This window comes from Aegilops tauschii, chromosome 7 (assembly GCF_002575655.3).
Source record: "Aegilops tauschii subsp. strangulata cultivar AL8/78 chromosome 7, Aet v6.0, whole genome shotgun sequence".
Lineage (NCBI taxonomy): Eukaryota > Viridiplantae > Streptophyta > Magnoliopsida > Poales > Poaceae > Aegilops > Aegilops tauschii.
The window spans coordinates 617,344,581-617,368,834 of NC_053041.3; the positions used below are offsets into that span (position 1 = coordinate 617,344,581).

General features: G+C 44.8%; 2 protein-coding genes across 2 annotated transcripts; both read right to left on the reverse strand.

The window, feature by feature from the left end:
- Window positions 1-2,088: 2,088 nt before the first annotated feature.
- Window positions 2,089-6,464, reverse strand: LOC123494762 (uncharacterized). Its single transcript, XM_045231081.2, has 2 exons — window positions 5,170-6,464; window positions 2,089-2,535 (listed from the first exon to the last, which is right to left on the reverse strand). Exon 1 carries the CDS (start codon window positions 6,420-6,422, stop codon window positions 5,643-5,645), a length of 780 nt encoding a protein of 259 aa, XP_045087016.1. The 5' UTR covers window positions 6,423-6,464; the 3' UTR covers window positions 2,089-2,535; window positions 5,170-5,642.
- A 967-nt stretch (window positions 6,465-7,431) lies between these two features.
- Window positions 7,432-14,330, reverse strand: LOC120968367 (uncharacterized). Its single transcript, XM_045231082.2, has 2 exons — window positions 12,794-14,330; window positions 7,432-7,766 (listed from the first exon to the last, which is right to left on the reverse strand). Exon 1 carries the CDS (start codon window positions 13,998-14,000, stop codon window positions 12,798-12,800), a length of 1,203 nt encoding a protein of 400 aa, XP_045087017.1. The 5' UTR covers window positions 14,001-14,330; the 3' UTR covers window positions 7,432-7,766; window positions 12,794-12,797.
- Window positions 14,331-24,254: the final 9,924 nt, after the last annotated feature.

Below are 24,254 nucleotides of genomic sequence, written 5' to 3' on the forward strand. Positions count from 1 at the left end.
ATACTAATTGACCTCCTCCTCTTTAACTATCGTGTATTCCCAGTAGTAACAGATACCATATAGTAATGTTGATGACTCTTTCCTGTGCTCTCTGCTGCAACTCATGGCTTAAATTATTACAAATTGAAAACCCACGCATGATACAATTCAGTTACCTACATAGCCTACTAACTAAAAAACGGATTCTTCCGAAAGAAATTAAAAACAGATTGATTGTCATGCTCAAAGCTTAAATTATACTACTCCCTCCGATCCGAGGGAGTATTTAAGGCCTGTTCAATTCGGATTCCCTCCCCTCCACAACTCCACTCCCAGAGCTGGTGGAGCAGCAGTTCAAAATCGCGGAGTGGGGACGGAGGTGCTCCACGGATCCTGAGATGATTTCACGGAGCGGGAGGATTGCCGAACAGCCCCTTAAATTCAACTCAGAAACATAACTAAGCAGATTTAGAGTCTCAAATTGAAGCAAGATTAAAATACTAGATTAGTTCTGGAAACATGTGTGCTCCAATACGTAGCGAACTAGTGATAACAAGGTGTAGCGTCATATAGATATGGCAGCACTGCAGGTAAGTGATAAGTGCTAGCTTCTTGGTTAACTGGGAGTCTGGGACCAACACTCTTGGTCAGCGAACAGCTGGATTGATGTCGCTACATTAACCGAAGCTACCCGTAGCATGAAAGGAGACATGACTACATTCTGACTCCATCGTTTTTAAAGAGTTATTTGTACAAAATCAACACTACATGAGCAAAAAAGAACAAACTGTAGATATTCTATTATAGGCTGACAATGAATAGCCTTTGTCCCGTAGGTAAGATTGATCTCAGCTGAATTTGAAAATTGTAAATGAAAACACACATTTTTATTTGCACGGGAACATTATAATATGCAATGCAAGTTGGAATACATAGTCATCTAGAGGCATGTAAACATAAATCATCAAGTCTTGGAAAACTTAGGTCATGCAAAATTGGTAGATTTGTGCTGCGGGCTTCGAATATTATACCTGGCAGAGTGGCAGTGACAAACTTCTAACTTCACGCCCACAACGATGTTAATTTCAACATCACATTGTTTAGGCAGGGAACAGCCAGGCACATCGATGTTACACAAACGGAAGCTAGAGGCAGCATGGAAGGAAGAACATAGACATCAGGGTCACTTTGTGATAAGTCCACACCATAGAAATCAGGATCACTTTGATTCGACCTGAACAAACAAGACCCCTTTTTTTTTCAAACAATAGAGAAGAGGAATACTGATCTAAATTCGACTCCGTCTGTACATATTCATTATTTCGAGAGCAAAAAGGAATAAACTATAGATCTTCTAGTGGCTAGATATAGTGTCATAGGCTGACGAGGAATATCAAAGGAATAACAAACTTCTAACTTAGGTCACCAAAGCGGGGGAAATAGGGGGGTTTTGACAGACAATCAACAAAAAGAAAACAATCCTCCTCCATACAATTGGCATGACCACTGCCAGCTGAATCATTCTTGATTCAGATGTCACACTCTTAGGCAGGGAAGAACCAGATCGATTTTACACTAACCGAAACATACACATCAGGCTGGCTGGTTCTGCCTCGTCAAGACTGCGCTCAGGAGGGGGCAGCAAATAGCAGTATTCAAAAGTTCAAATATATACAGCCAAACAAAGGCATGTAAACATGGCGAAATGAGTCCTAGAAAACACAGGTCATGCAGAAGTGGTACTACCTCTGTTTATAAATATAAGGTTCAAATTGAACTGCCAAAACCTCTGATATTTAGGAACAGAGGGTGTACCTTCGTTGAAGTCGTATATTACCTAGTAGTATAACAAACTTTCAACTTAGGTTGTCGGGCAGCCACACTCAACAATCTATGTGGTCCTCTAAATCATATACATACATAGATTATACTTATACTGGGTGTGAAATGTTGAGCTGTCTAAAATAGAAGTGAAATTAAAAGAAAACAGGGTGCCCTGCCTATAACTGATGTTATGAGGCTGATTTAAAACACACAGCTTGCAAGCACAAGCTGCTCTTTCTATTCAGAGCAGCAACGGATCTCTTTTTTGCCACCATACAAGTCAGATTCATTTCAAAACAACTGACACTAGATAGATTTATATATGCGGGCAAGATGAGTCGTACTTCACCTTCACAATAAAACTATTCGTCAATAATAATTGTCGGGTTCTAGTACTTTGTGATTTCAAGAGGCCTAAATTAATAGTCGATGCATGTCACTGATTTGTTTCATCGTCTGATTCCTTTGAGCAGCAATTTGAACAAACAAGACAACAGATAACACAGTTATGTTCCATTAGCTTTCCCAGAAGAACAAGAAAAACAACCACTACTAATTAAGCCATGTGAACATGAATGGCAAAATGACCAGTAGTACCAAGTGCAGCACCGCAGATTCCCACATCTTGTAAGCAAGCTGTGGCCACCTTCTGCGAGAAATCCATGGTGTTGCAATCACAATCTCTCTGAGTTTTGTGACATGAATGTTGATCTGACTATGACTCCATGGAATCTGAGCAAAATAAATAAAAATTAGAAATTAAGCTCAAATTGTTTCAAGAGCTTATAAGCAGAATGGAACAAATCATTGGTGTTATATTAGGCCTGAAATAGTAATAGTATCAAAGGCAGAAGCAGGGTATCATTTCGTCCAATTGGTACTGGTCTCAACTGAATTTGGAATATGCAACTGGCCAACTGCAAACAATCACTTTTATGTGTTTAGCACTATAACTTTGCAATACTTGTAAGTTGGAATATATAGCTACACAAAGGAATGTAAACATAACGAAATCAGTGCGGCAAAACTTGGTTGCTTTGTGTTACAGGACTTGGTAAGTTACCTAGTAGAGTATACCAGTACAAATAATTAACTTCTAAAGGCATAACCATGCAACAAACTATGCGTGTCATCAGCCATCCAACAGAGATGCCAACACTACTCTAAAGGCATAATTGTGTTGTAATTGGACACCTTAAGCCACTAATTTCCTTTTGGATGGCTCCGATCTCAACATTTTACTACGTGTTTGCAGCACTAGCAGCATCCCAGGAAAGGCTTGGTATAGACGAGCAAGCTCTGGCATAAGAACAGCAACTCATTCAAAAGATCAAAGATTTTTACTGGGTTTTGTGTATTTTCTTTGGAGAAAGGAGCAATTGGACCCAAGAAACACCTTAGAATTTTCCTAACTCCTTGTTCCTATCGTCCTGCCTTATTCCTCCCATATTTCTCACTGTTTCCAGCATCGGCATTCGGTTCGTCACTCTTGGCCATAATATGCTCCCAAGCCTGGGAGAATTTGCTTCCCGTAGTGTATCTGGTCCCTGGTACAACAACACGAAGTAGCATCAGCTCTAGCCAGGAGACCATGGGCGGTGAGAAGCTTCAGCGTCAGAGAGTGAGCATGGGCAGAGAGAGGCTTTGGCGGCCCAGAAGCAAGCACAAGAAGGAGCGATAGAGGATGATCATGAGCAAGCGGTTGCGAGTATGGCGGCAAGCATGGAAATAATTTCGGACTGCATGGAATTAAGGACGAACAGCAAGCACCTGGAGTAATCCTAATTTGAATCGGTTTTACTTCTTTTAACAATGAAATGTCCTTATATTGTCGTCGCAAAAAAAATTCCTAGTATTGGGCCGGGCCTTCAAGGTCTCGAAGCACTACGTAAGGCGTTTGAGATCGGAACCGTCCAAATGGAAAGAAAGGCTGGGATGTACAATGGCATGACTATGCCTTTTCAATTGCCATCTCCGAAGGTAAAGTGGTTCTATACTTGTATTCCTTTTCAATTACCTTTACCATAAAAAGTAGTCCTCAAAAATAAATACTACGATTTAGCATTATGTGAATTGACGAGGCCTAAAATAACAGGCTACGCATAAGCTATTTTGTCTTGTCTGGTTATCTTAAAAATGGCCAGTGGAACAAACAAGACAATGAATCACAAATATATTCCTGAGCTAGCTTTCCCACAAAGGAAGAAAGATAAGCACTACCAAATCATGTAAACAAGAATGAACAATTGTGATAATTACGTATCAGGCATTAGGAAAATTGTGTGATAACTATGAAGGGAAGCAGATAACTGAGATGCAACGAAAAATTTAGATGAGCCAGCTTCCGTGGAAAGGCTCGGTATATGTGGATGAGCCAGATCTGCCATAAGAATGACAACTCCTAGTTGCTATCGTTATGCCTTATCCCACACGTATTTCTGACTATTTGCGCATCGGCATTTGATTCGTCACTGCTCAACCCAAGATTGCCGAACTTGCTTCCCGTAGTGTATTCTGTCCCTGTGCAGCAACAAAAAGTAGCACCGGCTCCCGCTGGGGGGAATATGGGCAGTGAGAAGCATCGGCATTAGCAGTGACTGTGAGAAGCGTTGGTGGCCAAGAAGCAAGCACATGAAGCAGCATCAGAGGATGATCATGAGCAAATAGGTGAGGCAGCACGCATGAAAATAATTTTGGGACTGCGTGGAATTAAGAACAAGCATCAAGCTCCTGGAGTAATCCTAATTTGTGAACCAATGTTACCTTTTTTAGCAATGATATATTCATGTATTGGGCCGGGCCTTCTAGGCCTCAAAGCACACGGTAAAGCATTTGAGATCCGAACCATCCAAATGGAAGGAAAGGCTGGGATGTACGACGGCACGACTATACCTTTTCAATTGCCTCCCCCAAAGGTAAGCTGGATCTATACTTGAATTTATTTCCAAAGGCCTTGACGATAAAAACTAGTCCTTGCAAATAAATGCTGTGATCTAGCAATTTTGTGAATGGACTAGACCTAAAATAACAGGTGATGCATAAGCTATGTCATAGTTATTTTGCCGTATATGACTATCGTTAAAACAGCCAATGGAACAAACAAGACAATGAATTAAACTAATATTCCCGAGCTTGATTACCTCTCCCACAAGGAAGAAAAGTAACCACTACTAAATTGTGTAAACAGCAATGGTCAATTGTGATAATGAGTTATCAGGCATTAGAAATTTTGTGTAATACTCCCTCTGTAAATAAATATAAGACATTTTACATCACTAAGTTAGAGATATAGAACATTTTATATTTGTTTACAGAGGGAGTAACTATGAAGGGAAACAGATAACTGGGATGAAACAGAAAATTTACCCCTTCATATTGTCGGTGAAGCCAGCAACGGTGGTGGGAAGTTGGTATATAAGTGTGTCCTTGATGTGCCAGACGAGATAGATTTATCGCAAACTCTCTCAAGATGCAATGTCTCGACATCAAGTGAGAAATATTCCATATTTAGCGAGTCCAACCCAAGCCACCTAAACAGCGAGCCTTCTTCCCTTTCTAGGAGCAAATACCTCCCTGTTGTAGCTCCGATACAATGCTGGTAGCTATAATCTAGCGAGATTGTCTTCTCCGTCTGCCAGTGGCTAAGATTCTCACCTTGTTTTCGTCCAACGATGTAACACAGGACATCCGCAAATTCATCACGAAGACCAAACAGCCCAAGCTTGTCTTCCCCTGCCTCCACGATAGCTATATCTGCCATGTTCCATGCTTCGAGTGGCAGGTCAGCAATCGAGAACTCCATCCTCCGAGTATCCAGAACCAGCAACTTCTTCCACCTTTCATTTGTCACCCACTTCCAATAGACGCATCCACAAGCATAATAGTGCCCGCGAAACAAAGGGTGCTGCGGTGTAATCATGGTCAACTCGCCCTCCCCAGTGAGCAAATCCGTCAAGCCCTGGGATGCAGCGGCTCGCCATTGTCTGGTGCTCGAAGAGAATACGAGGGTGTATACCTTGATGTTGGAATGCGCGAACCAGATCACTCTGAAGGCTGTCTCTTCCAGAGCCGCCGCTGCCTCCTCCTCGCTGGGGGGGGGGGATGAGGCTGGGCTCGCAGAAGCACCCGCAAAATACAGGGTCAGCTGGGTCGTCCACCGAAGCGGCTAGGTCACGGGGCACCGGGGGAAGCACGATGAATCGCCGGTGCAAGGGGTCACACACCACGAGATCCGTGAATACTGGGGGCTGCTCATCCTCCTCCTGGGGGTCGGGGTCGCGGGCGAGGAGGACGCGGCCGTCGCGGACGTCCTGGACAGTCCAGCTGCAGTAGGAGGGGAGGAAGGAGAAGGAGAAGTCGGCGATGCGGGCAAGCGCGCGGGCGGCCGGCGCGGCGGCGGGGTGGAACCCTTCGCGGTCGAGGAAGCCGAGGAGTGGTGGGGCGTGGAGGCGGCGGAATCGGCGGCGGAAGGAGGCGTCGGTGGCGATTCGGCGGAAGGTGCTGCAGGCGGCGCATGCGCGGGCGAGGTCTTGTGGGGTGGGCAGGCGGAGGAGAATCTCCGTCAGGGGGTGGTCTGGGATCTCCGTCAGCAGCAATTCCCCTTTCTTATCGGTGGCCATCGGGAGTTGGACGCCGGCGAAAGAGCACCCAGCCGCCAGGAACCCTCGGGGAGTGTGAGCAAATTTTGCGTGCTGCCAAAGTGGGCTTGCTGGGTCACGGGCCACAGTGGGACGAGGCCGTTTGTCATCCTACTCCTAGGAGGGAAAAAATGCTAACTACAGTCTCGGTAGCGTATTCTACTGTAGCTATGATTTTTTTCGCTCAGCAACAAAAATATAGCGAGAAGTTCCCTTTGTGGTTCTCAGCAGTAACCAACTATTCTGTTATACCGTCTCAAAAAAATAAAAATGTTATTCATCTTTGATCTGGCCGGTCAGAACATGAACTAAGACTGACCTAGCATTTGGCACATTGCATTAAGAGGTGGTCAAATGATTTCAGAACCTCATCGCAAGTAGGTAGATGATCGGCCCTTGATGCCATGACTCGTCGGGCGATCCCTTGTCTAGCAGCTGTTGCGCATCATCAACATCTGAAGAACTTCTCTTTTAAAGGCTTCCCACCACAACCTAGCGTGGTCTGCTTCGATCAAGCCATAGAAGAAAGCTGAGAAGGCACAGGCCGCAGAATATATACCATTGGTTGTTAACCGTTACCAGAAAGAATCCAGTGTGTTCAGGGGCCGCAGATCCATCTGCCATCTCCAAATCTTACTCGATCGCCAGTGCCGACCACACTCTGCATCGCCACTCAAGAGAGATCTCAGCTTCAAGCAGCAGGGAGAACTCCAACTCTGACCTCTAAGCCGTCGAGGCATTTATATAGAGATATTTTTCTAAAGAAATGTGGATGTTCTTACAAATCAGCAGAGGGGCGACTGTCAAGTACGAGTATTCTAGGTTGCATTTGTGCAAATGTTCCAAGATAAATGGAAAAGATCAATTGTTCGATCTTATGGTTAGGCTACCGCAGAAACAGAAAAATCGTTGATATAGAAATAGAAAAATACTTATATCCCCAAAAAAAAGATGGAAAAAAATAATGTATATAGAAAAGCCAACAAATGTGTACATCAGCTAGCTTTACTAGTCCTTTTTTCTGATATCAAGATAAACGTTCATTTCAATGTCACTTTCCTAAGCATGATACAAGAACAGCATAGACACCACTGTGAACTGAAATACTTAAATTCCAATGTCACTCTCAGGCAGGGAATAACAACCACATTGATTCTACAGTAAAATTAATCCAAACATAGACATGACCAGCAGTCCAACACCAGGCGAAGCAACCTAGATTGTGACATTGTGTCATCCCTGTAGGCAAGGTGATCCAACTCCCCGCTATTGAAATCTCGGTCACTTTGAATTAAGAATGTTGATCTGATTATGCCTCCATCGAATCTGAACAAAAACAAGACAAGAGGTTATTAGACACCCAAGAAGAATTTTGGTTTGAATCTGTACACACATTTCAGAGTTTATACGAGCTAAAAAGGAACAAGTTATAGCTCTTATATTTGTAAAGGTGAATATCACAAGCACAAACAGAAGAGCAATTATCCCGTCGGTAAGATTGATCTCAGCTGGATCTGAAAGATGTGACCAGAAAAAGACTGACTTGCTTTCGTGTGTTTAGCACTGTAATTTGCAATGCAACTCGGTACGCATAGCCAGACAGAGGCATCTTAAGTATAAAAAACAAATAGAAAAGAGAGCCCTGGAAATATTACGTCATGCTAAATTGGCAGTTTCCTGTTGATTGCTTCATATATTTCCTTTCTTATTCGAGGAACAGCTCTGCCTTTCTTATTAAGAAGGAGAATCAACCAGTTAATAAGGAAAACTGGCTAAAACTTTTTCATTAAGAAGGAGAATCAACCAGCTAATAAGGAAAACTGGCCAAAACTGAAACAACAACAATGCACATACGGACCTGAGGCCATGCAACAGGCAAGCCGTCGACTCCGTCACCTGAGCAACCCGAGCCGACACCCTACAACCCTATCTGAAGCCGCCACTCCGGCATCAATGCCGGCCCCGAGGCCACGCGCCATGTAAGTTGCCTACTCTGACACTCGAGCAACCAGAGCTAACACCCTACAACTATCTCCGGAGCCGCCGCTCCGACTTACAAATGCAAGCAAAACACATGCTGACCGCGAGACCACGCACCAGGCGAGTCGCCGACACGGTCACCCAAGCAACCGAAGCCGACACCCTACAACCCTATCTGAAGCCGCCACTCAGGCATCCACACCGACCTTGAGGCCACACGCCATGTAAGTCGCCTGCTCCGTCACCCGAGAAACCAGAGCTAACACCCTACAAGCATCTCCGGAGCCGCCGCTCCGACTTACAAATGCAAGCACAACACACGCCGACCGCGAGGCCACGCACCAGGTGAGCCACTGCTGTGTCACCCGAGCAACCAAAGCCGACATCCTACAACCATCTCCGGAGCCGCCGCTTCAACATCCACATCGACCCCAAGGCCGCGCACCAGGCTGGCCAACGATACTGTGAACCAAATGAACAGTGTCGACACCCATCCATGACGACTAGATCCAGAGCCACCGCTCCGACTTCCATACTAGCCCCGAGGCCGCACACAACACACCTCGATGGCTCGACCACGTCGTTCGTCACGCATGGCAACATCACATTGCAGAGGCACGACTGACTAGGGCATGGCGTCCAAAGGCGACGCCTCCAAGGAGAAAGTGACGAGGACGCCATCATTGCCTGCACCGGTACCAAGAACTCGACCTTCAGCCGGAGGAACCAAAAACAAAGGAGGTAGGAGATGAGCCTGAGCACCAAAGACGACGCCTCGACAAGAGGGAAACCACACCCACGGGTGTCGTTGTCGTTGGCACCAACCAAGGCGGAGCGAGGCTTTCACCCGAGGCTCCGGCACTCCCGCAACCGCCACCACCGCCCACCTCCGCACGGAGCACCTACCGTGGCACCTCATGCCACGGTAGGCACCGCCACGCCAACAGTCACAAACCTGAGTCCGCCGCCCTAGCATCCATGCGCCACCGGCAGCTGCATTGCATGCACAGCCGAGTAACACCACAACAACCTCGACGCACTGCATGCAAAGCTAAGTAACACCACAACAACCTCGACGTGAGCACATCCCTGCACTCTCCAGCGGCCACAGGCTAGCTCTGCCCAAAACCCTGCAGCAAGGCGCTGCCTGAGGGGGCAGGACACAAACATGCAAATCTAGAGTCCCAGCGCATATTCACGCGCCCCCGCCAAGGACGACCCGAAGCAGCCACTTCCACCCCCTCCCCCTGCGCAGTCCGGTCGCCAGGAGCCCACACGCAGCCGCACCTCAAACGACCGAAGACCGCCAACCAGCGACTTCCAATCGCCTCCAGATCTGGCGAGCAACCGAGCAACTGCTCACCGGCCCCATAGCCCCCGTTGCATGGCCACCAACCACCCACCGGAGAGGGGCTCCACCACCATGGCACGAGGATGCCACCCCAGCCTTCATGTGTCGACGAGCAGGCCACCGCCGCCCCAGCCACGACATCAACACTCAGACGCTGCCAGAATCTCCCACGTCACCTTTGGCAGCTGGCCCGCCGCTGCCATGGCTAGGTGTCGCCTTGGGGTGTGATACTGGGGGGTTCTCATTTTTCATTTCCTTATTCTAGTAATAGACTACTATATTAGGTCGGTTTCATTAAAAAAATCTAACTTAGGTCACGGAAGGAAGATACCACTGAGGAGTCTTGGTTAGTCACAATCCACAGATGATAGATGTGAAGTCTAGCTACAACTAATCTTATGAGGCTGATTCAATCAAACAGCTTGTGAGCACTACATGTTGTTCTCGCTATTCAGAGCAGCCGCTCAACTATTATTTGCGATCTAGGTTTGGCGTCATTGTAGATGAGCAAAAGCAAAAATAAATAAAAAGTCCAATGACATGCTGCAATAGTGTTTGTCAAGTGTTGGGTTGGTTGCTAGTCCTGGCACAGAAGTCTTGCCATTTATAAGATCTACTTCCTCTCTCCTAAAATAAGTGTTGTGGCTTTAGTTCAAATTTGAACTAAAACCACACTTATTTAGGGACGGATGGAGTATTAATTATTAAACACGATATAAGAAATCCATGACGTTATTCCGCAAAAGAAAATTTATCTAATGTGTTGCAGTATATTTTTGTGGCCAAGAGTAAAAAAAATTAATGTACCTAATGTATGAAAACACCTAATATCAGCATATATGTTTGAAACAAAAACGGAAAGCCGATACATGCATGCCTTGACATCTATACATGCTAATGGAAGATGCAAGCAATTAAGATGGACTAACTTGCTAAACTACTGAACCACAGTTCACTGTATGAGTGTTCTCCAACTTCAGATATATTTCTCTTTCGGTCCGGCAGACCAAGGCGTGCACCGCGCACTGCTATATGACAGATTGAAAACACAACATCCATGCCTGGAGTTTATTTTCTATCTTATATGTGAAGTTAGGAAAAAAGAAATATAGCAATTTGGTTTCCATAGGAACTCCATATGAAGTCCAACTAGAGTGAGTGTGATGGAATGTTTACAGTTAGTATGGATTGATATAGAAAAATGACACCAGAAATTAGAGTAGGATTAAAACATATATGGAATGACATTCAAGTAAGTGAAAAAAAAACATCAACCAATTCAGATTCAGATACAAGCGATAATTGTGTAGGTTTAGCTCTTGGTGAAACAATTAAAAATTTGTTGATTGAAAGGTAGACACCAACGTATGGTGGAGTGGATGGGAGCAAAATATAGATTATTTGGATTGAAGCCTAATCACATTAGTTAACTTTATGCTCAAGATATGGGTCACGTCAAAACCATGCATTGATGTATACTCCTACATATGCAAGACAAAACAGAGATAAGGCCGGCGGCTACCAGGTCCTAGTGAACCCTGTAAACATACTAAACATAGATGACAAGGCTCACACTGTCATAGAGAAACAACTTCTTAAATTGTAGCCACGTTGGCACCATATAGTCTCACAAATGATGATCACACAACTATTAAACTTCAGTCTCACGTACTTAATTAGGCAAGGAGTAGCCACGTGATTAGTTGAAAGGAAGCACAACAAGACACGAGTCATGAGCACTTTTATGTGCAACATCAAAACTTCACTTTTGTGTGTTTAGCAGTGTAATTTGCAATGCAAAGCTTGAATACATAGCCCGACAGAGGCATGTAAACATAAGTAAATGAGTCTGGTAAAACTTAGATCATGCAAAAAAGGTAGATTTGTGTTGCAGCCTTGAAGGGCTCTGTATACTACTCCCTCCGTTCCGAATTACTTGTCTTAGATTTGTCTAGATACGGATGTATCTAGCACTAAAATGAGTCTAAATACATCTGTATCTAGACAAATCCAAGACAAGTAATTCGGAACGAAGGGAGTACATAGTAGTCTAACAAACTTTTAACCTAGGTCAATTTCAAAAAAACACTTAAAACTTATGACTCTGAAAGGAAAAAAAATCAAGAGTTCTTGCCACAACCGACAAATTTTGCATGCTTACATTTGCCATTCACTGGGAGACTCGGAAAGAGGCACGGGAAATAGTTCAAACTATCTTAAAATGGAAACAAAAAGAAAAACTGGGTGCCCCGCCTATCAGTGACCTTATGAGGCTGATTCAGATCAAACAGCTTGTGCAGCACAAGCTATTCCAGCTATACAGAGTAGCGAGTCTCTTATTTGTGACCACAGTAGTTATTCAATCGAAGATATTATATATGTGAAGATGCCTCAAAATATAAAAAATCTTTTCTGCCTCCTTATGGTTATACTCCCTCCGTTCCTAAATATTTGTCTTTCTAGAGATTTCAAATGGTCACCACATACGAATGTATATAGACATATTTTAGAGTGTAGATTCACTCATTTTGCTCCGTATGTAGTCACCATTTGAAACCTCTAGAAAGACAACTATTTAGGAACGGAGGGAGTATATAAAAGAAGCAGACAAGATGAGTCGTGCTTGAATGGAATGAATTTGCGTGAGCTGAGTGGAACAATAAAATGTAAATTGGATCTACACCAATATTCCTTCTACACCTTGACCATAAAGTACTCCTGTACAATAATTGTTCTATCATTTTTGTGATTTCATGAGGCCTAAATAACAGTGAATGCATAAGCTATGTAAAAAATCTTCTCTTTTCCGATTTTCTCCGGAAAGCGATTAGAACAAATAAAACAACAAATCACAATTAAATTATTGTGATTGATTAGTTTTCCCACAAGCACAAGTTAAATAACCACAACTGAAACGTATAAACCAGAATGACTAATCTCAGTAATGAACAATTAAGCGTTAGACAAGCTGTGTGCTAACTATGAAGGGGAGGACATAACTAGGATGCAATAGAAAGTTTACCACTTCATATTGTCGGTGAAGACATCAAGGATGGTGGAAAGTTGGTGTATATGCGCGCGCTGGCCAAGCTAAACCCGAAAGATACACCACAAACCCTCTCAAGCTGCAATGTCTTGACGTCCATTGAGACATATTCCACCTCCAGAGATGAGCTTATGGACTGCAGGGGTCCAAGCTTTCTTAGGAGCAAGTACCTCCCAGTTGAAGCTTGGATATAGTACTGATAATCATAAGGTAGTGAGATTGTCTTCTCGATCTTCCACTGGCTAGAACTCTCACCTTTGTTTCCTCTAATGTAATAACAGAGATCACATTTGCCACCTAAAGTGTCATCATGGATATCCAACATCCCGAGCCTGCCTTCTCCTGCCTCCACAATGGCTAGACCGAACATGTTCGATGTTTCGCGTGGCACGTCGAGGTTGGAGAACTCCATCCTCCGGGTGTCAAAGACAAGCAACTTCTTATTCATTGTGGACTCCAAATAAAAGCAGCCATAAGCATAATGGCACCCGACCAACTTTCTGTGCATTGATGAGATCATGGTTGACTCTCCCTGGTTGGGGCACAAATCATCCCAACCCTTGGATGCAGCGGCTCGCCATAGTCGGGTGCTCGAAGAGAAGACAAAGGCAGCCGGACCAGTTTCGCAATGTGCTATCATGACCACTATGAATGCCCTTGCTGCCTCTTCCATGGCTGCAGCTGCCTCGTTCACGCCTGCTCCGGGGGAAGCTATTAAAAGCTGGCACCGGACAGGAAACTCCAGCGAAGCGGCTAGGTCATGAGGTAGTTGGGGAAGCAGGATGTGTCGGCTGTGTAAAGGGTCACACACCACGAGCTCCGTGAACACTTGGGGTTCAGGGTTGGCGGCGAGGAGGACGCGGCCGTCGCGGACGTCCTGCACGGCCCAGCGGCGGTGGGAGGGGAGGAAGGCGAAGGAGAAGTCGGCGGCATGGGCGAGCGCGCGGGCGGCTGGCGCGGAGGGGTGAGGCGGGAGGGCGGGATGAAAGCCGTCGTGGTCGAGGATGCCGAGGAGGGGCGGGGCGTGGAGGAGGCGGAAGCGGCGGCGGAAGGATCCGTCGGCTACGACTCTGCGGAAAGTGACGCAGGTGGCAGCTGTGCGGGCGAGATCTTCTAGTTCAGGCAGCCGGACGAAGATCTCCGCCTTGAGATGATCCGGGATGGACATCAGCGACGAGGCCATTTCCTTGCCGGCGGCGAGTGAGGCGGAGGAGGGAGAGTGGTTGGTGGTAGGGGAATTCGAGAGCGGCTGGGGCGGAAGAGGCGGTCGCCGGTGGGTGGAGGAGGCGGCCGCCGGGGAAGGGGAGTCGGGAACCCTGGTTTTTTGAACTGGAATCGGGATTCGGGAACCCTCGCCGCTGATTTAGCAGGAGCCGGCTGCGTGCTGTGCGGACGCTGCTGGAGTCTGGAGAGAGTGATTTTGTCGTGCTGCCGAAATGGGCCTGTGCAATGGTCATCTTCAGGCCGAGACTGCCCACTTACGTTTCCACTTTCAGGCCCAGCACCTCAGATTTTTTTTATGGAACGCGACATCTCAGTTCAAACAATTTTTTTTGGTTCCTGTTTTGTAACCAAAAGAGTTCGAAGAGTGGTAATTCAAACCATCACCCGTCATTGTCAGTTGCCACCCGACTGATACAGCAGCTCCGGTTCAACAACGATAAGCAAAGCACAGAGACCCGACTGATACACCAAGAAGCTGACTACATTTACTCCAATAAAAAAAAATTGCGGGTTAAAACAATGACTAACAAAACCTTGCCGCGACCTAAAAATCGATCGACTTTGTATCATTATACTAGTGTGTGTACAATGTCAAACCACACACACAAAGATCAGACACCCGTCGCCCATGATGCCTTGCACGTCTAGTTCCAGAGCAGCCAGAACAGATTAATGACCTTTAAGATAGCGCCCGGGAGGGGTAAGATGACCCAAGCGTTGAAGACCATAGATCTGTAGGACAGTGCCTTTATGGAGGATAACAACATGTGGCGGAACTACAGCAGCAAACCTGAACGGGTCAGTACAAAGAAAGCTAACTCTTTTTTTTTTTTTGGAACGAAGGCTTGCGAAGAGCCCGGCTTTGAATTAACTAAGCCAACAACCGGCCGAGGTTACAACCCAACTTACACGCGACAGTAACTGGTATAATGGGGACGAACCGGAAAGCAAATCCTATCTACCCGAGAACAAGCTGCCAAAACAGCTTGCAAGAGGCAGCACACTCCACACTAGTAGAAACAACCCTGAACAAACAGAGCAGACAACACCGACCGTCGAGGAAGGACTTTGCTCCAAAAGCACTTCGGAAAGGAGGAAACAAACATCTTCCTTCTCTGGCACCGAAGGGGGTCCCTACCCCCTCGCCATGGCTCATGGCGTCGTACTGTCGGGATCCTGAGAAAGCTCACCCGAGAGCTGGAATAATGTCGTCCTCGCTTCGCTAGGTGACCACCGGGCGACCCCCTCAATTTGGGAAGTGCCTGCCGGTTGCATCGCCACAGGAAAACGACCAACTAGTTCGAGAAGATTGCTTCAAGTCGTCGAACGCCGAAAGGGAGGCAACACACCCCCACCCCTCACCTGAAGACCCTCCCATCCGAACCCAATGTCCCTGGCGCTGCCTCCAGGAAGGTTACGGTGCACGAGGCACCACCGATGCCCGATCCGCATCGGATCTTGGGCTTTCACCCGGACATGGGTCGGTGTGGAGAGATGGTGTCCTCAGCAGCGCCCCCAAGGAGGAAAGCGGCGCCAAAAGGCGGCGTCGCCGCTGTCGGCCAGCCAAGGCGGCCAAGGTTTCCCTCGGGCACCGATCTGCTCCACCAGAACATGCCGGAGGCGGATCCCGCAAGATCCAAAGCCGCACCGGGGACTGGGAGAGGACGCATGGAGGGGAGGGGGCAATACCTTCATATCTCGCACGGGGAGCTCCGCGCCGCCCTCGACCACCACCTGCGGCCCGCCGTCCTCACGGCCGAGCCCTCAGGCCAGCAGTCCGCCTGCGCACGTCGCCGGTCGCACGACGGTGCCGCCATGCCAGCAGGGGCCGCCGCCCTGGATCCGAGAGCCTCCGCGAAGAAGCAGCGCCAAAGACCCCGCCGCCACCTTCCCCGACGCCCGCGCGAGCTTTCCCTGCGGTCGTCTCCGGTGGCGGTGGGGGAGGGGGGTGGCGGCGGAGGCTAACCTTAGTCGCCCCCGAGTCGCCCTAGGGGTGACGCGAGGGACGGGGGAGGGGGGGAGTACCAAACAAAAGTCAAAGCTAACTATTTTTACCAGCATGGCCTAATTTGCCCATCAATCTCCATTAAACTTGTTACAGGATGGGCAGGCCATAGCCTATTTTACTAACACATAGCTCCACCGGTGATAACAACATGTGAGTTGCCTACATCTCTGCACCCAAAAATTCCGTCGAAGGCACAAACCGACTAAAAGTAGTGCAACTAGGGGACGTTCAGATCGTCGTAGACCACAACGATGCATAGAGCGAAGAGGTCCCAATCCTCCCACACCGTAAAAAAAAGCGCCATTATGCCAGAAAAACGGTCCGGACACCACAGTCTACCACACGGGCTTAGCCCAACGACATCCTCTCTTGGTGCCTAGAGTTCACCCAAGGCACCCCTTTAGAGCGATCCGGGTGCGTTTTCATATTTCATGCCTTGCTTCGTCTATTGTTTTATTCCTCATGAGAGATTATGTATGGAAGTAGCATCGGTCGTCCAGTGGCAGGTGGAGACCAGATTAAATTTTCCCACATTAAGTTGTTTCCCCCATTTAATTTTTCGATACCAGTTGCAGTAGTGTACTCATCGGAAAGTGAGAGTGTGGTGAGAAGGAGGGTTGCACATACTCCCATATTCTCACTCTCATTGGAAAAGACATCCATTTTATTTCATTGGGATAATTTAGATGGATGATATTTTTTTTGAGCTGAAATGCTATTTTATGAGTTTTATATACATTTGATTTCCTGGTGATAAGACAGAACAAGATCGATCTTGTATATGTTTGACTAGCTTAGATATTGTTATTTCAGTTCCAATAAATTCATATTGTGGAGAGATTAAACCATTTCACTCATTTAAATAAAATTCTTAAATAAGCACTCAAATTGAGTGAAATAATTGAAACATTTATGAAATTATTTCTCTCATATTTCAATCAAATTCAGAAATAAGAATTGGCACATGAGTAAAATACTTGAAATTTGTGATTTGTTAGCTTTCAACAATTTCATTGTATTTCAGTCAAATTCATAAATAAGCACCAGAAATGAGTGAAACAACACAAAATATGTATGAAATTATTTCACTCATATTTCCAAATAATTCACAAATAAGAATTGAAACGTGAGTCGAATAGTTGACATTCATGTGAAATGTCTATAAAATCGAAATAATTTGCGAGCTTTCTGGAATTTATTGAAATATAACGAAAATGGTTAAGACATGTGTGAATAATATTTTAGAAATTGAAATCGAGTGAAATAAACGTGAGTCAAATAATGTTTTCTGGAATTTATGAAATATAACGAAAATGGTTAAGACACGTGGGAATAATATTTTAGAAATTGAAATCGAGTGAAATAACATATACGCATATTTTTCTTGAAATGGAGGCAAAAGATTTGTCTCTTCATTTTATCTTAGCTCGTTAATATTTGAAAGCAACCAAATTAAGTGTACAAAATTGATTGAAGTATGTGTAAAATGCATGTGAATAATTCTCAATTGTAGTTTGATTTAGACTATAGTATTCGAAAGAGCTTATGAATTATAGTTTGATGTATTATTTTTTGAAGTGATGAAAAGTAAGGTAAAAAAATCACACATATTTCAATGTTTTTGGTTACATTTAAATCATTTCCATAAATTATTTAAAACATATTGCAATCATTTCAGTATATTTCTGAAAAAACTAACATATATTTCAGTTGATTGAAATAGTGAAATTTAGAGTAGTTTAAAATGTACCCAAGATTGGTCTTGTGCCAGCTCTTGTTGCGAGGAATTGAAATATATGAAGAAGAAAAAAATCTAGTTTAAAATATATCGATCATCTAAATTATCAAAGGGAAATAAAATGTATGGATTTTGTTTGGCGAGAGAGAGGAGAAAGAATCGAACAAAATGAATGCAACTGTCACTTCAATAACAAACGGACAATCCCAGGATACCAAACACACCAGAATTCGATTGGTGTTGGGGTGGACCATTAGAAGTTGTTTTTAAGCCCTAGGCATCAATAGAGGCAGCTCTTATTTCTAAAGACCGTTGAGCTTTTGGATGTTCGAGAGGCAACGGTTATGCATGAGCAGTATGCTGCCATGGCCGTCAAGGAGCAGCAGACTTGGACAAGCAGCAGCGACTCGTCACCGCATCCGTTCATCAGCACCAGGTGCATCACAACACACTGCTCAGTATAACAAATAAAGGTGGACTTACCACAGTTCTTGATTGATCATTGCGACCGTTAATTAAAATGCAACATTCTTAGATGTCAAAGGAAGAACACAACATAGACATGGCACTGCCACACTAGGACAAAGAACATCCACATCGATGCTATAGTAATTAACCAAAAGATAAGACATGACGAACGTAAGGCGAAGCAATGTAGATAGTGTCATCCTGTAGGACACGCCACCGAAATCCCAGTTGTCTTCAATTGAGAATGCTGATCTGATTACGGCTCCCACGAATCTGAACAAACAAGACGAAAGTTTAGCCAAACAGAGAAGAATTTTGGGTCCAATTTGTACACATATTCAACAGCTTACAAGCTTAAAGGAACGAGTTATACGTATTATATTGGGCTAGATATAGTAGCAGAATTGCATTCATTCAATCGGTAAGATTAACCGATCGCAACCGGATTTGGGATATGCAGCGCTTTTGTGTGTTCAGCACCGAATTGCATTGCAGGTTGGAGCACATAGCCAGACAGAGAGATGTACGCAAAAGAAACAAGAACTGAAAATCTTTGGTTATTCTAAACTGGTAGCTTAGTGTTTGCAGGACTTCAGAAAAAAAATTGACCCGAAACTGTAGGAATTTCTTCCCACAGTCATATATTTTCAGTTATAAAGAAATACAAAGAAGAATCTAAGGCTAAAGCTATAAATCTAAGCAAAAAAAAGCTATCTAGCATGAAAGAGAAAAAAAATACAACAATCAAAGCAGACAAAAGGCGCAGATGAAGAGTAACTGCTTATCTGAATGCCTTTACCCAATCCGGCAGGGAGGCATAGGATTTTCTGTTTGCTCTGAAAATCAGCCATTGCATTTATTACCTAGGTTAAGTCACTTAATGAAATATATCAGGGTTTCTAGCGACAATCAAGAAATGATTGATGTGAAGTATGTAGCTGATTTATGAGACTGATTCAAATCACATAGTACGAGCGCACATTGTTCTTTCGTTGTTATACAGAGTAGACACTCAGGTAGTTAACTGTGAACACAGTAATTACACAGAGATTTTTCAAAACAACATCATCACAAGAAAAGGAAAAATAAATGTGAAGATGACCAAAAGAAAAACTTTCCTACATAATTATATTTACAAGAAGAAAGTGGACAAGATGAGTCCTTCTTAACTGTTACTAATTTCTAGAGGTGAAAGTAAACACTCCAAAGGTAAACTGGATCTGAATTTGGATTACTTCTGCATTACCTTGGCCATAAAACTATTCCGCGAAAAGATATATTTTGATTTCATGACTCCTAAAATGATAGTGGAAGCTTGACCTATGTGAAAGATATTTTCTTTTTCACGATTATCTTAAAACAGGAATTGAAGCAAACAGGACAACAGATCACAAATATGTTCACTTTCCCATGACTGAGCTCAAAAACATAACGACTACTAAATCCTGTTAATAAGAATGACCAATTGCAACACTAAACAATTAAGAATTAGACAATCTATGTGAAAACAATGAAGTGAAAGACATAACATAACTAGGATGCAGTAGAAAGTATACCACTTCATATTGTCTGCGATGGCAGCGATGGCGGGAAGTGGGCATATATGCGTGTCCTGGACAATGAATTCCCAAAAGGCTTCACACAGACCCTCTGAAGCTGCAACTTCTTGACGTCCACCGAGATATACTCCAACTCTGGCATCTCCATAGACAAGCCTACGAACCGCGGGGCTTAAGAACATATCAGGAGCACATACATCTCTGTTGCAGCTTTGATATAATTCAGGCCCTCAGAACCTAGTTAGAATGTCTTCACCATCGGCCATTGACCAGAATTCTTGCCTTTGTTACGCCTAACGGTATAGCAGAGGTCAGGTTTGCCACCTGCAGTTCCATCACGAATACCAAACAGGCCAAGCCTGCCCTCTTTGTCCGGAAATACTTGTCGGTGAAATGCATAAAAATGGATGTATCTAAAACTAAAGTACGTCTAAATACATCCATTCCTCCGACAGGTATTTCCGAACGGAGGGAGTATATTTATATGTGAATCTTCTCTTACCTTATCAATTCTTTCATGAGTTGCATCATTGACTAATGCTATGTTTGTCAATCTCTAATAAATGTTTTTACTTATACTTTTCCGTATGTGGTGTCATCACCTACCATAGGATTAGTATATGATCTTATTGATTTATTTCCTTTCTCTTTTTTCTTTTATTTGCAACATGAAAGTAAAGAAAGCAAAAACTCAAACTAAACTTTATTATATAAGTTGCACACGATTACAATGATGGATCACTAAGCAAACTCTCAAGAAGAAAAGATCGAACTAGAATTTATTCTTAAAGCAAAAGATCGAACTAAGATAAGTAAAAGCAAAAGATAGTGGGATGATACGATACCAGGGCACCTCCCCAAGCTTGGCGGAAGCCAAGGGGAGTGCCCATACCCGATACTCAGTTCTCCTTTGGTGGTGAAGAGGGTGATGGTGGTGATGAAGAAGAGATCTTGTCCTCAGATTTCCATGGCAATGGTCCACCATCATAAGAGGAGGAGTGAGTCTCACGGGTCCTGCAACTAGCAGCCAAACTCATACCTTTAAACCTCGCCTCATATTTAAAGACTTGGTTTTGAAGACCATAGATCTGGCTTTGGAGAAAGTTGATGTTGATGGTATAATTTGGCTACTTAGTATGTGACGAGCCAAATTAAATCAATGATTTATCAAGCTAATCGGTTAATGCATTGTTGAAGTATTGCCACAGGAAATTTCATGGAAGGTGAAGATACAAGTCCTAAGAAGAATCATATACTATACTGGACTATGGGCGTGATGCATGCAAGTTATATATATCTACGTATATGAAGAAGTGTGCTTAGTCCTGATAGCCATTATCCAGTTTGATTTGCGACGTTGCCGGAATATTTAATTTTTTTTGTGGGCTCAAGGTATTTATACATATGCTTAGCCACTATATTTAGTGTGATGGCAACATGGCCGGAATACTTTATTCATATATACAAGAGTGAATCACTGGTAGAAAAAGAGGCTTCCATACGCCCCCATTAGTCCCCAAAACAATCGAACCGCGACCAAAGGGGTCTTTAGTCGCGGTTCGGGAGGAGACCAGCGACCAACTATCTGGGCCCAGCGCGCTCGGTCGACAGCTGGCGGACGGGAGGGGCTTTAGTCGCGGTTGGCCTGGCCAACCGGGACTAAAGGTCCCCGAAGGCCTTTAGTCGCGGTTGGCCAGGCCAACCAGGACTAAAGGCCCATCCAGCTGGCGGACGGGAGGGGCTTTAGTCCCGGTTGGCCTGGCCAACCGCGACTAAAGGTCCCCGAAGGCCTTTAGTTGCGGTTGGCCAGGCCAACCGGGACTAAAGGCCCATCCCTATATATAGGACTCAGCTCACTTCACTTCACTCAGCTCACTTCACAATTTTCAGAAGGGGGTGCTGGGTTTGCTTTTGGTTCCTCCTATGCACACAAGGTGTTTGATGAAATGCCCGAGAGCCTGAAACAAACATGATATGAAGTGTCCGAGCCACACTTGAGCTTTCTCATTTATTTTTCCTCCGCGATCGCGGTTAGCAACTTGAACCTTTCATGTGTCATTGATAAAATATGCATGTGTGTAGTTCATTGTTTAATTTGTATTATTTCTAGCTAGTTAGTTTAACAAATGCATGATGGTTAATTATATACTTTATATAATAATAATACAGATGAATCGACAATGGATGTACGGTCCTCGACTCTCCGGCGAGTTCACTACGGGTTTGAAAGATTTCCTCGTAGTGGCAAATGCGAACAAGCAGCAAGGTTTTATTATCTGTCCATGTGCTGTCTGTAAGAATCAGAAGGGTTACTCCTCCTCAAGAGACGTTCACATGCACCTGCTTCGGCACGGTTTCATGCGAAGCTATAATTGTTGGACCAAGCATGGAGAAAGAGGGGTTAGAATGGAAGAAGATGAAGAAGGGGATGATATCGATGACAACTATCATGATCATTTCGGTGATACTTTCATGGAGGATGATGCTGAAGGTTGGGAAGGGTTAGGTGAAGGTGAAGAAGAGGCACATGATGAGCCCGCTGATGATCTTGGTCGGACCATTGCTGATGCACGGAGACGCTGCGAAACTGACAAGGATAGGGAGAATTTGGATCGCATGTTAGAGGATCACAAAAAGTCGTTGTATCCAGGATGCGATAATAGTCTGAAAAAGCTGGGCTGCACACTGGATTTGCTAAAATGGAAGGCACAGGAAGGTGTAGGTGACTCATCATTTGAAAATTTGCTGAAAATGTTGAAGAATATGTTCCCGAAGAATAACGAGTTGCCCACCAGTACGTACGAAGCAAAGAAGGCTGTCTGCCCTCTAGGTTTAGAGGTTCTGAAGATACATGCATGCATTAACGACTGCATCCTCTACCGCGGTGAATACGAGAATTTGAATGAATGCCCTGTATGCACTGCATTGCGTTATAAGATCAGAGGCGATGACCCTGGTGACGATGTTGAGGGCGAGAAACCCAGGAAGAGGGTTCCCGCCAAGGTGATGTGGTATGCTCCTATAATACCACGGTTGAAACGTCTGTTCATGAACAAAAAGCATGCCAAGTCGTTGCGATGGCACAAAGAGGACCGTAAGTCCGACGGGAGTTGAGACACACCGCTGATGGAACGCAATGGAGAAAGATCGACAGAGTGTTCAAAGATTTTGCAGCTGACGCAAGGAACATAAGATTTGGTCTAAGTACTGATGGCATGAATCCTTTTGGCGAGCAGAGCTCCAGCCATAGCACCTGGCCCGTGACTCTATGCATCTACAACCTTCCTCCTTGGTTGTGCATGAAGCGGAAGTTCATTATGATGCCAATTCTCATCCAAGGCCCTAAGCAACCCGGCAACGACATCGATGTGTACCTAAGGCCATTAGTTGAAGAACTTTTACAGTTGTGGGCCAGACCTGGTGTACGTGTCTGGGATGAGCACAAAGGAGAGGAATTTGACCTACGAGCGTTGCTTTTTGTAACCATCAACGATTGGCCTGCTCTCAGTAACCTTTCGGGACAGACAAATAAGGGATACAATGCATGCACGCACTGCTTACATGAGACTGAAAGTGTACGTTTGGTTAATTGTAAGAAGAACGTGTACCTGGGTCATCGTCGATTTCTTCCCCGAAATCATAACGTAAGAAAGAAAGGCAAGCATTTCAACGGGAAGGCAGATCACCGGCCGAAGCCTGCGGAACGTACTGGTGCTGAGATATTTGATATGGTCAAGGATTTGAAAGTCATCTTTGGAAAGGGTCCTGGCGGACAATCAGTTCCGCGGGGAGTTGACGGGCACGCACCCATGTGGAAGAAGAAATCTATATTTTGGGAGCTAGAATATTGGAAAGTCCTAGATGTCCGCTCTGCAATCGACGTGATGCATGTTACGAAGAATATTTGCGTGAACCTGCTAAGCTTCTTGGGCGTGTATGGGAAGACAAATGATACAAAGGAAGCACGGCAGGACCAGCAACTTTTGAAAGACCCAGATGACCGGCATCCGGAATGGTTTCAAGGTCGTGCCAGCTACGCTCTTACCAAAGAAGAGAAGGTCATTTTTTTGAATGCCTGAGCAGTATGAAGGTCCCGTCTGGCTTCTCGTCGAATATAAAGGGAATAATAAACATGGCGGAGAAAAAGTTCCAAAACCTGAAGTCTCACGACTGCCACGTGATTATGACGCAATTTCTTCCGATTGCTTTGAGGGGGCTCCTACCGGAAAATGTTCGAGTAGCCATTGTGAAGCTATGTGCATTCCTCAATGCAATCTCTCAGAAGGTAATCAATCCAGAAGATCTACCACGGTTACAGAACGATGTGGTCCAATGCCTTGTCAGTTTCGAGTTGGTGTTCCCACCATCCTTCTTCGATATTATGACGCACCTCCTGGTCCACCTAGTCGAAGAGATTTCCATTCTCGGTCCTGTATTTCT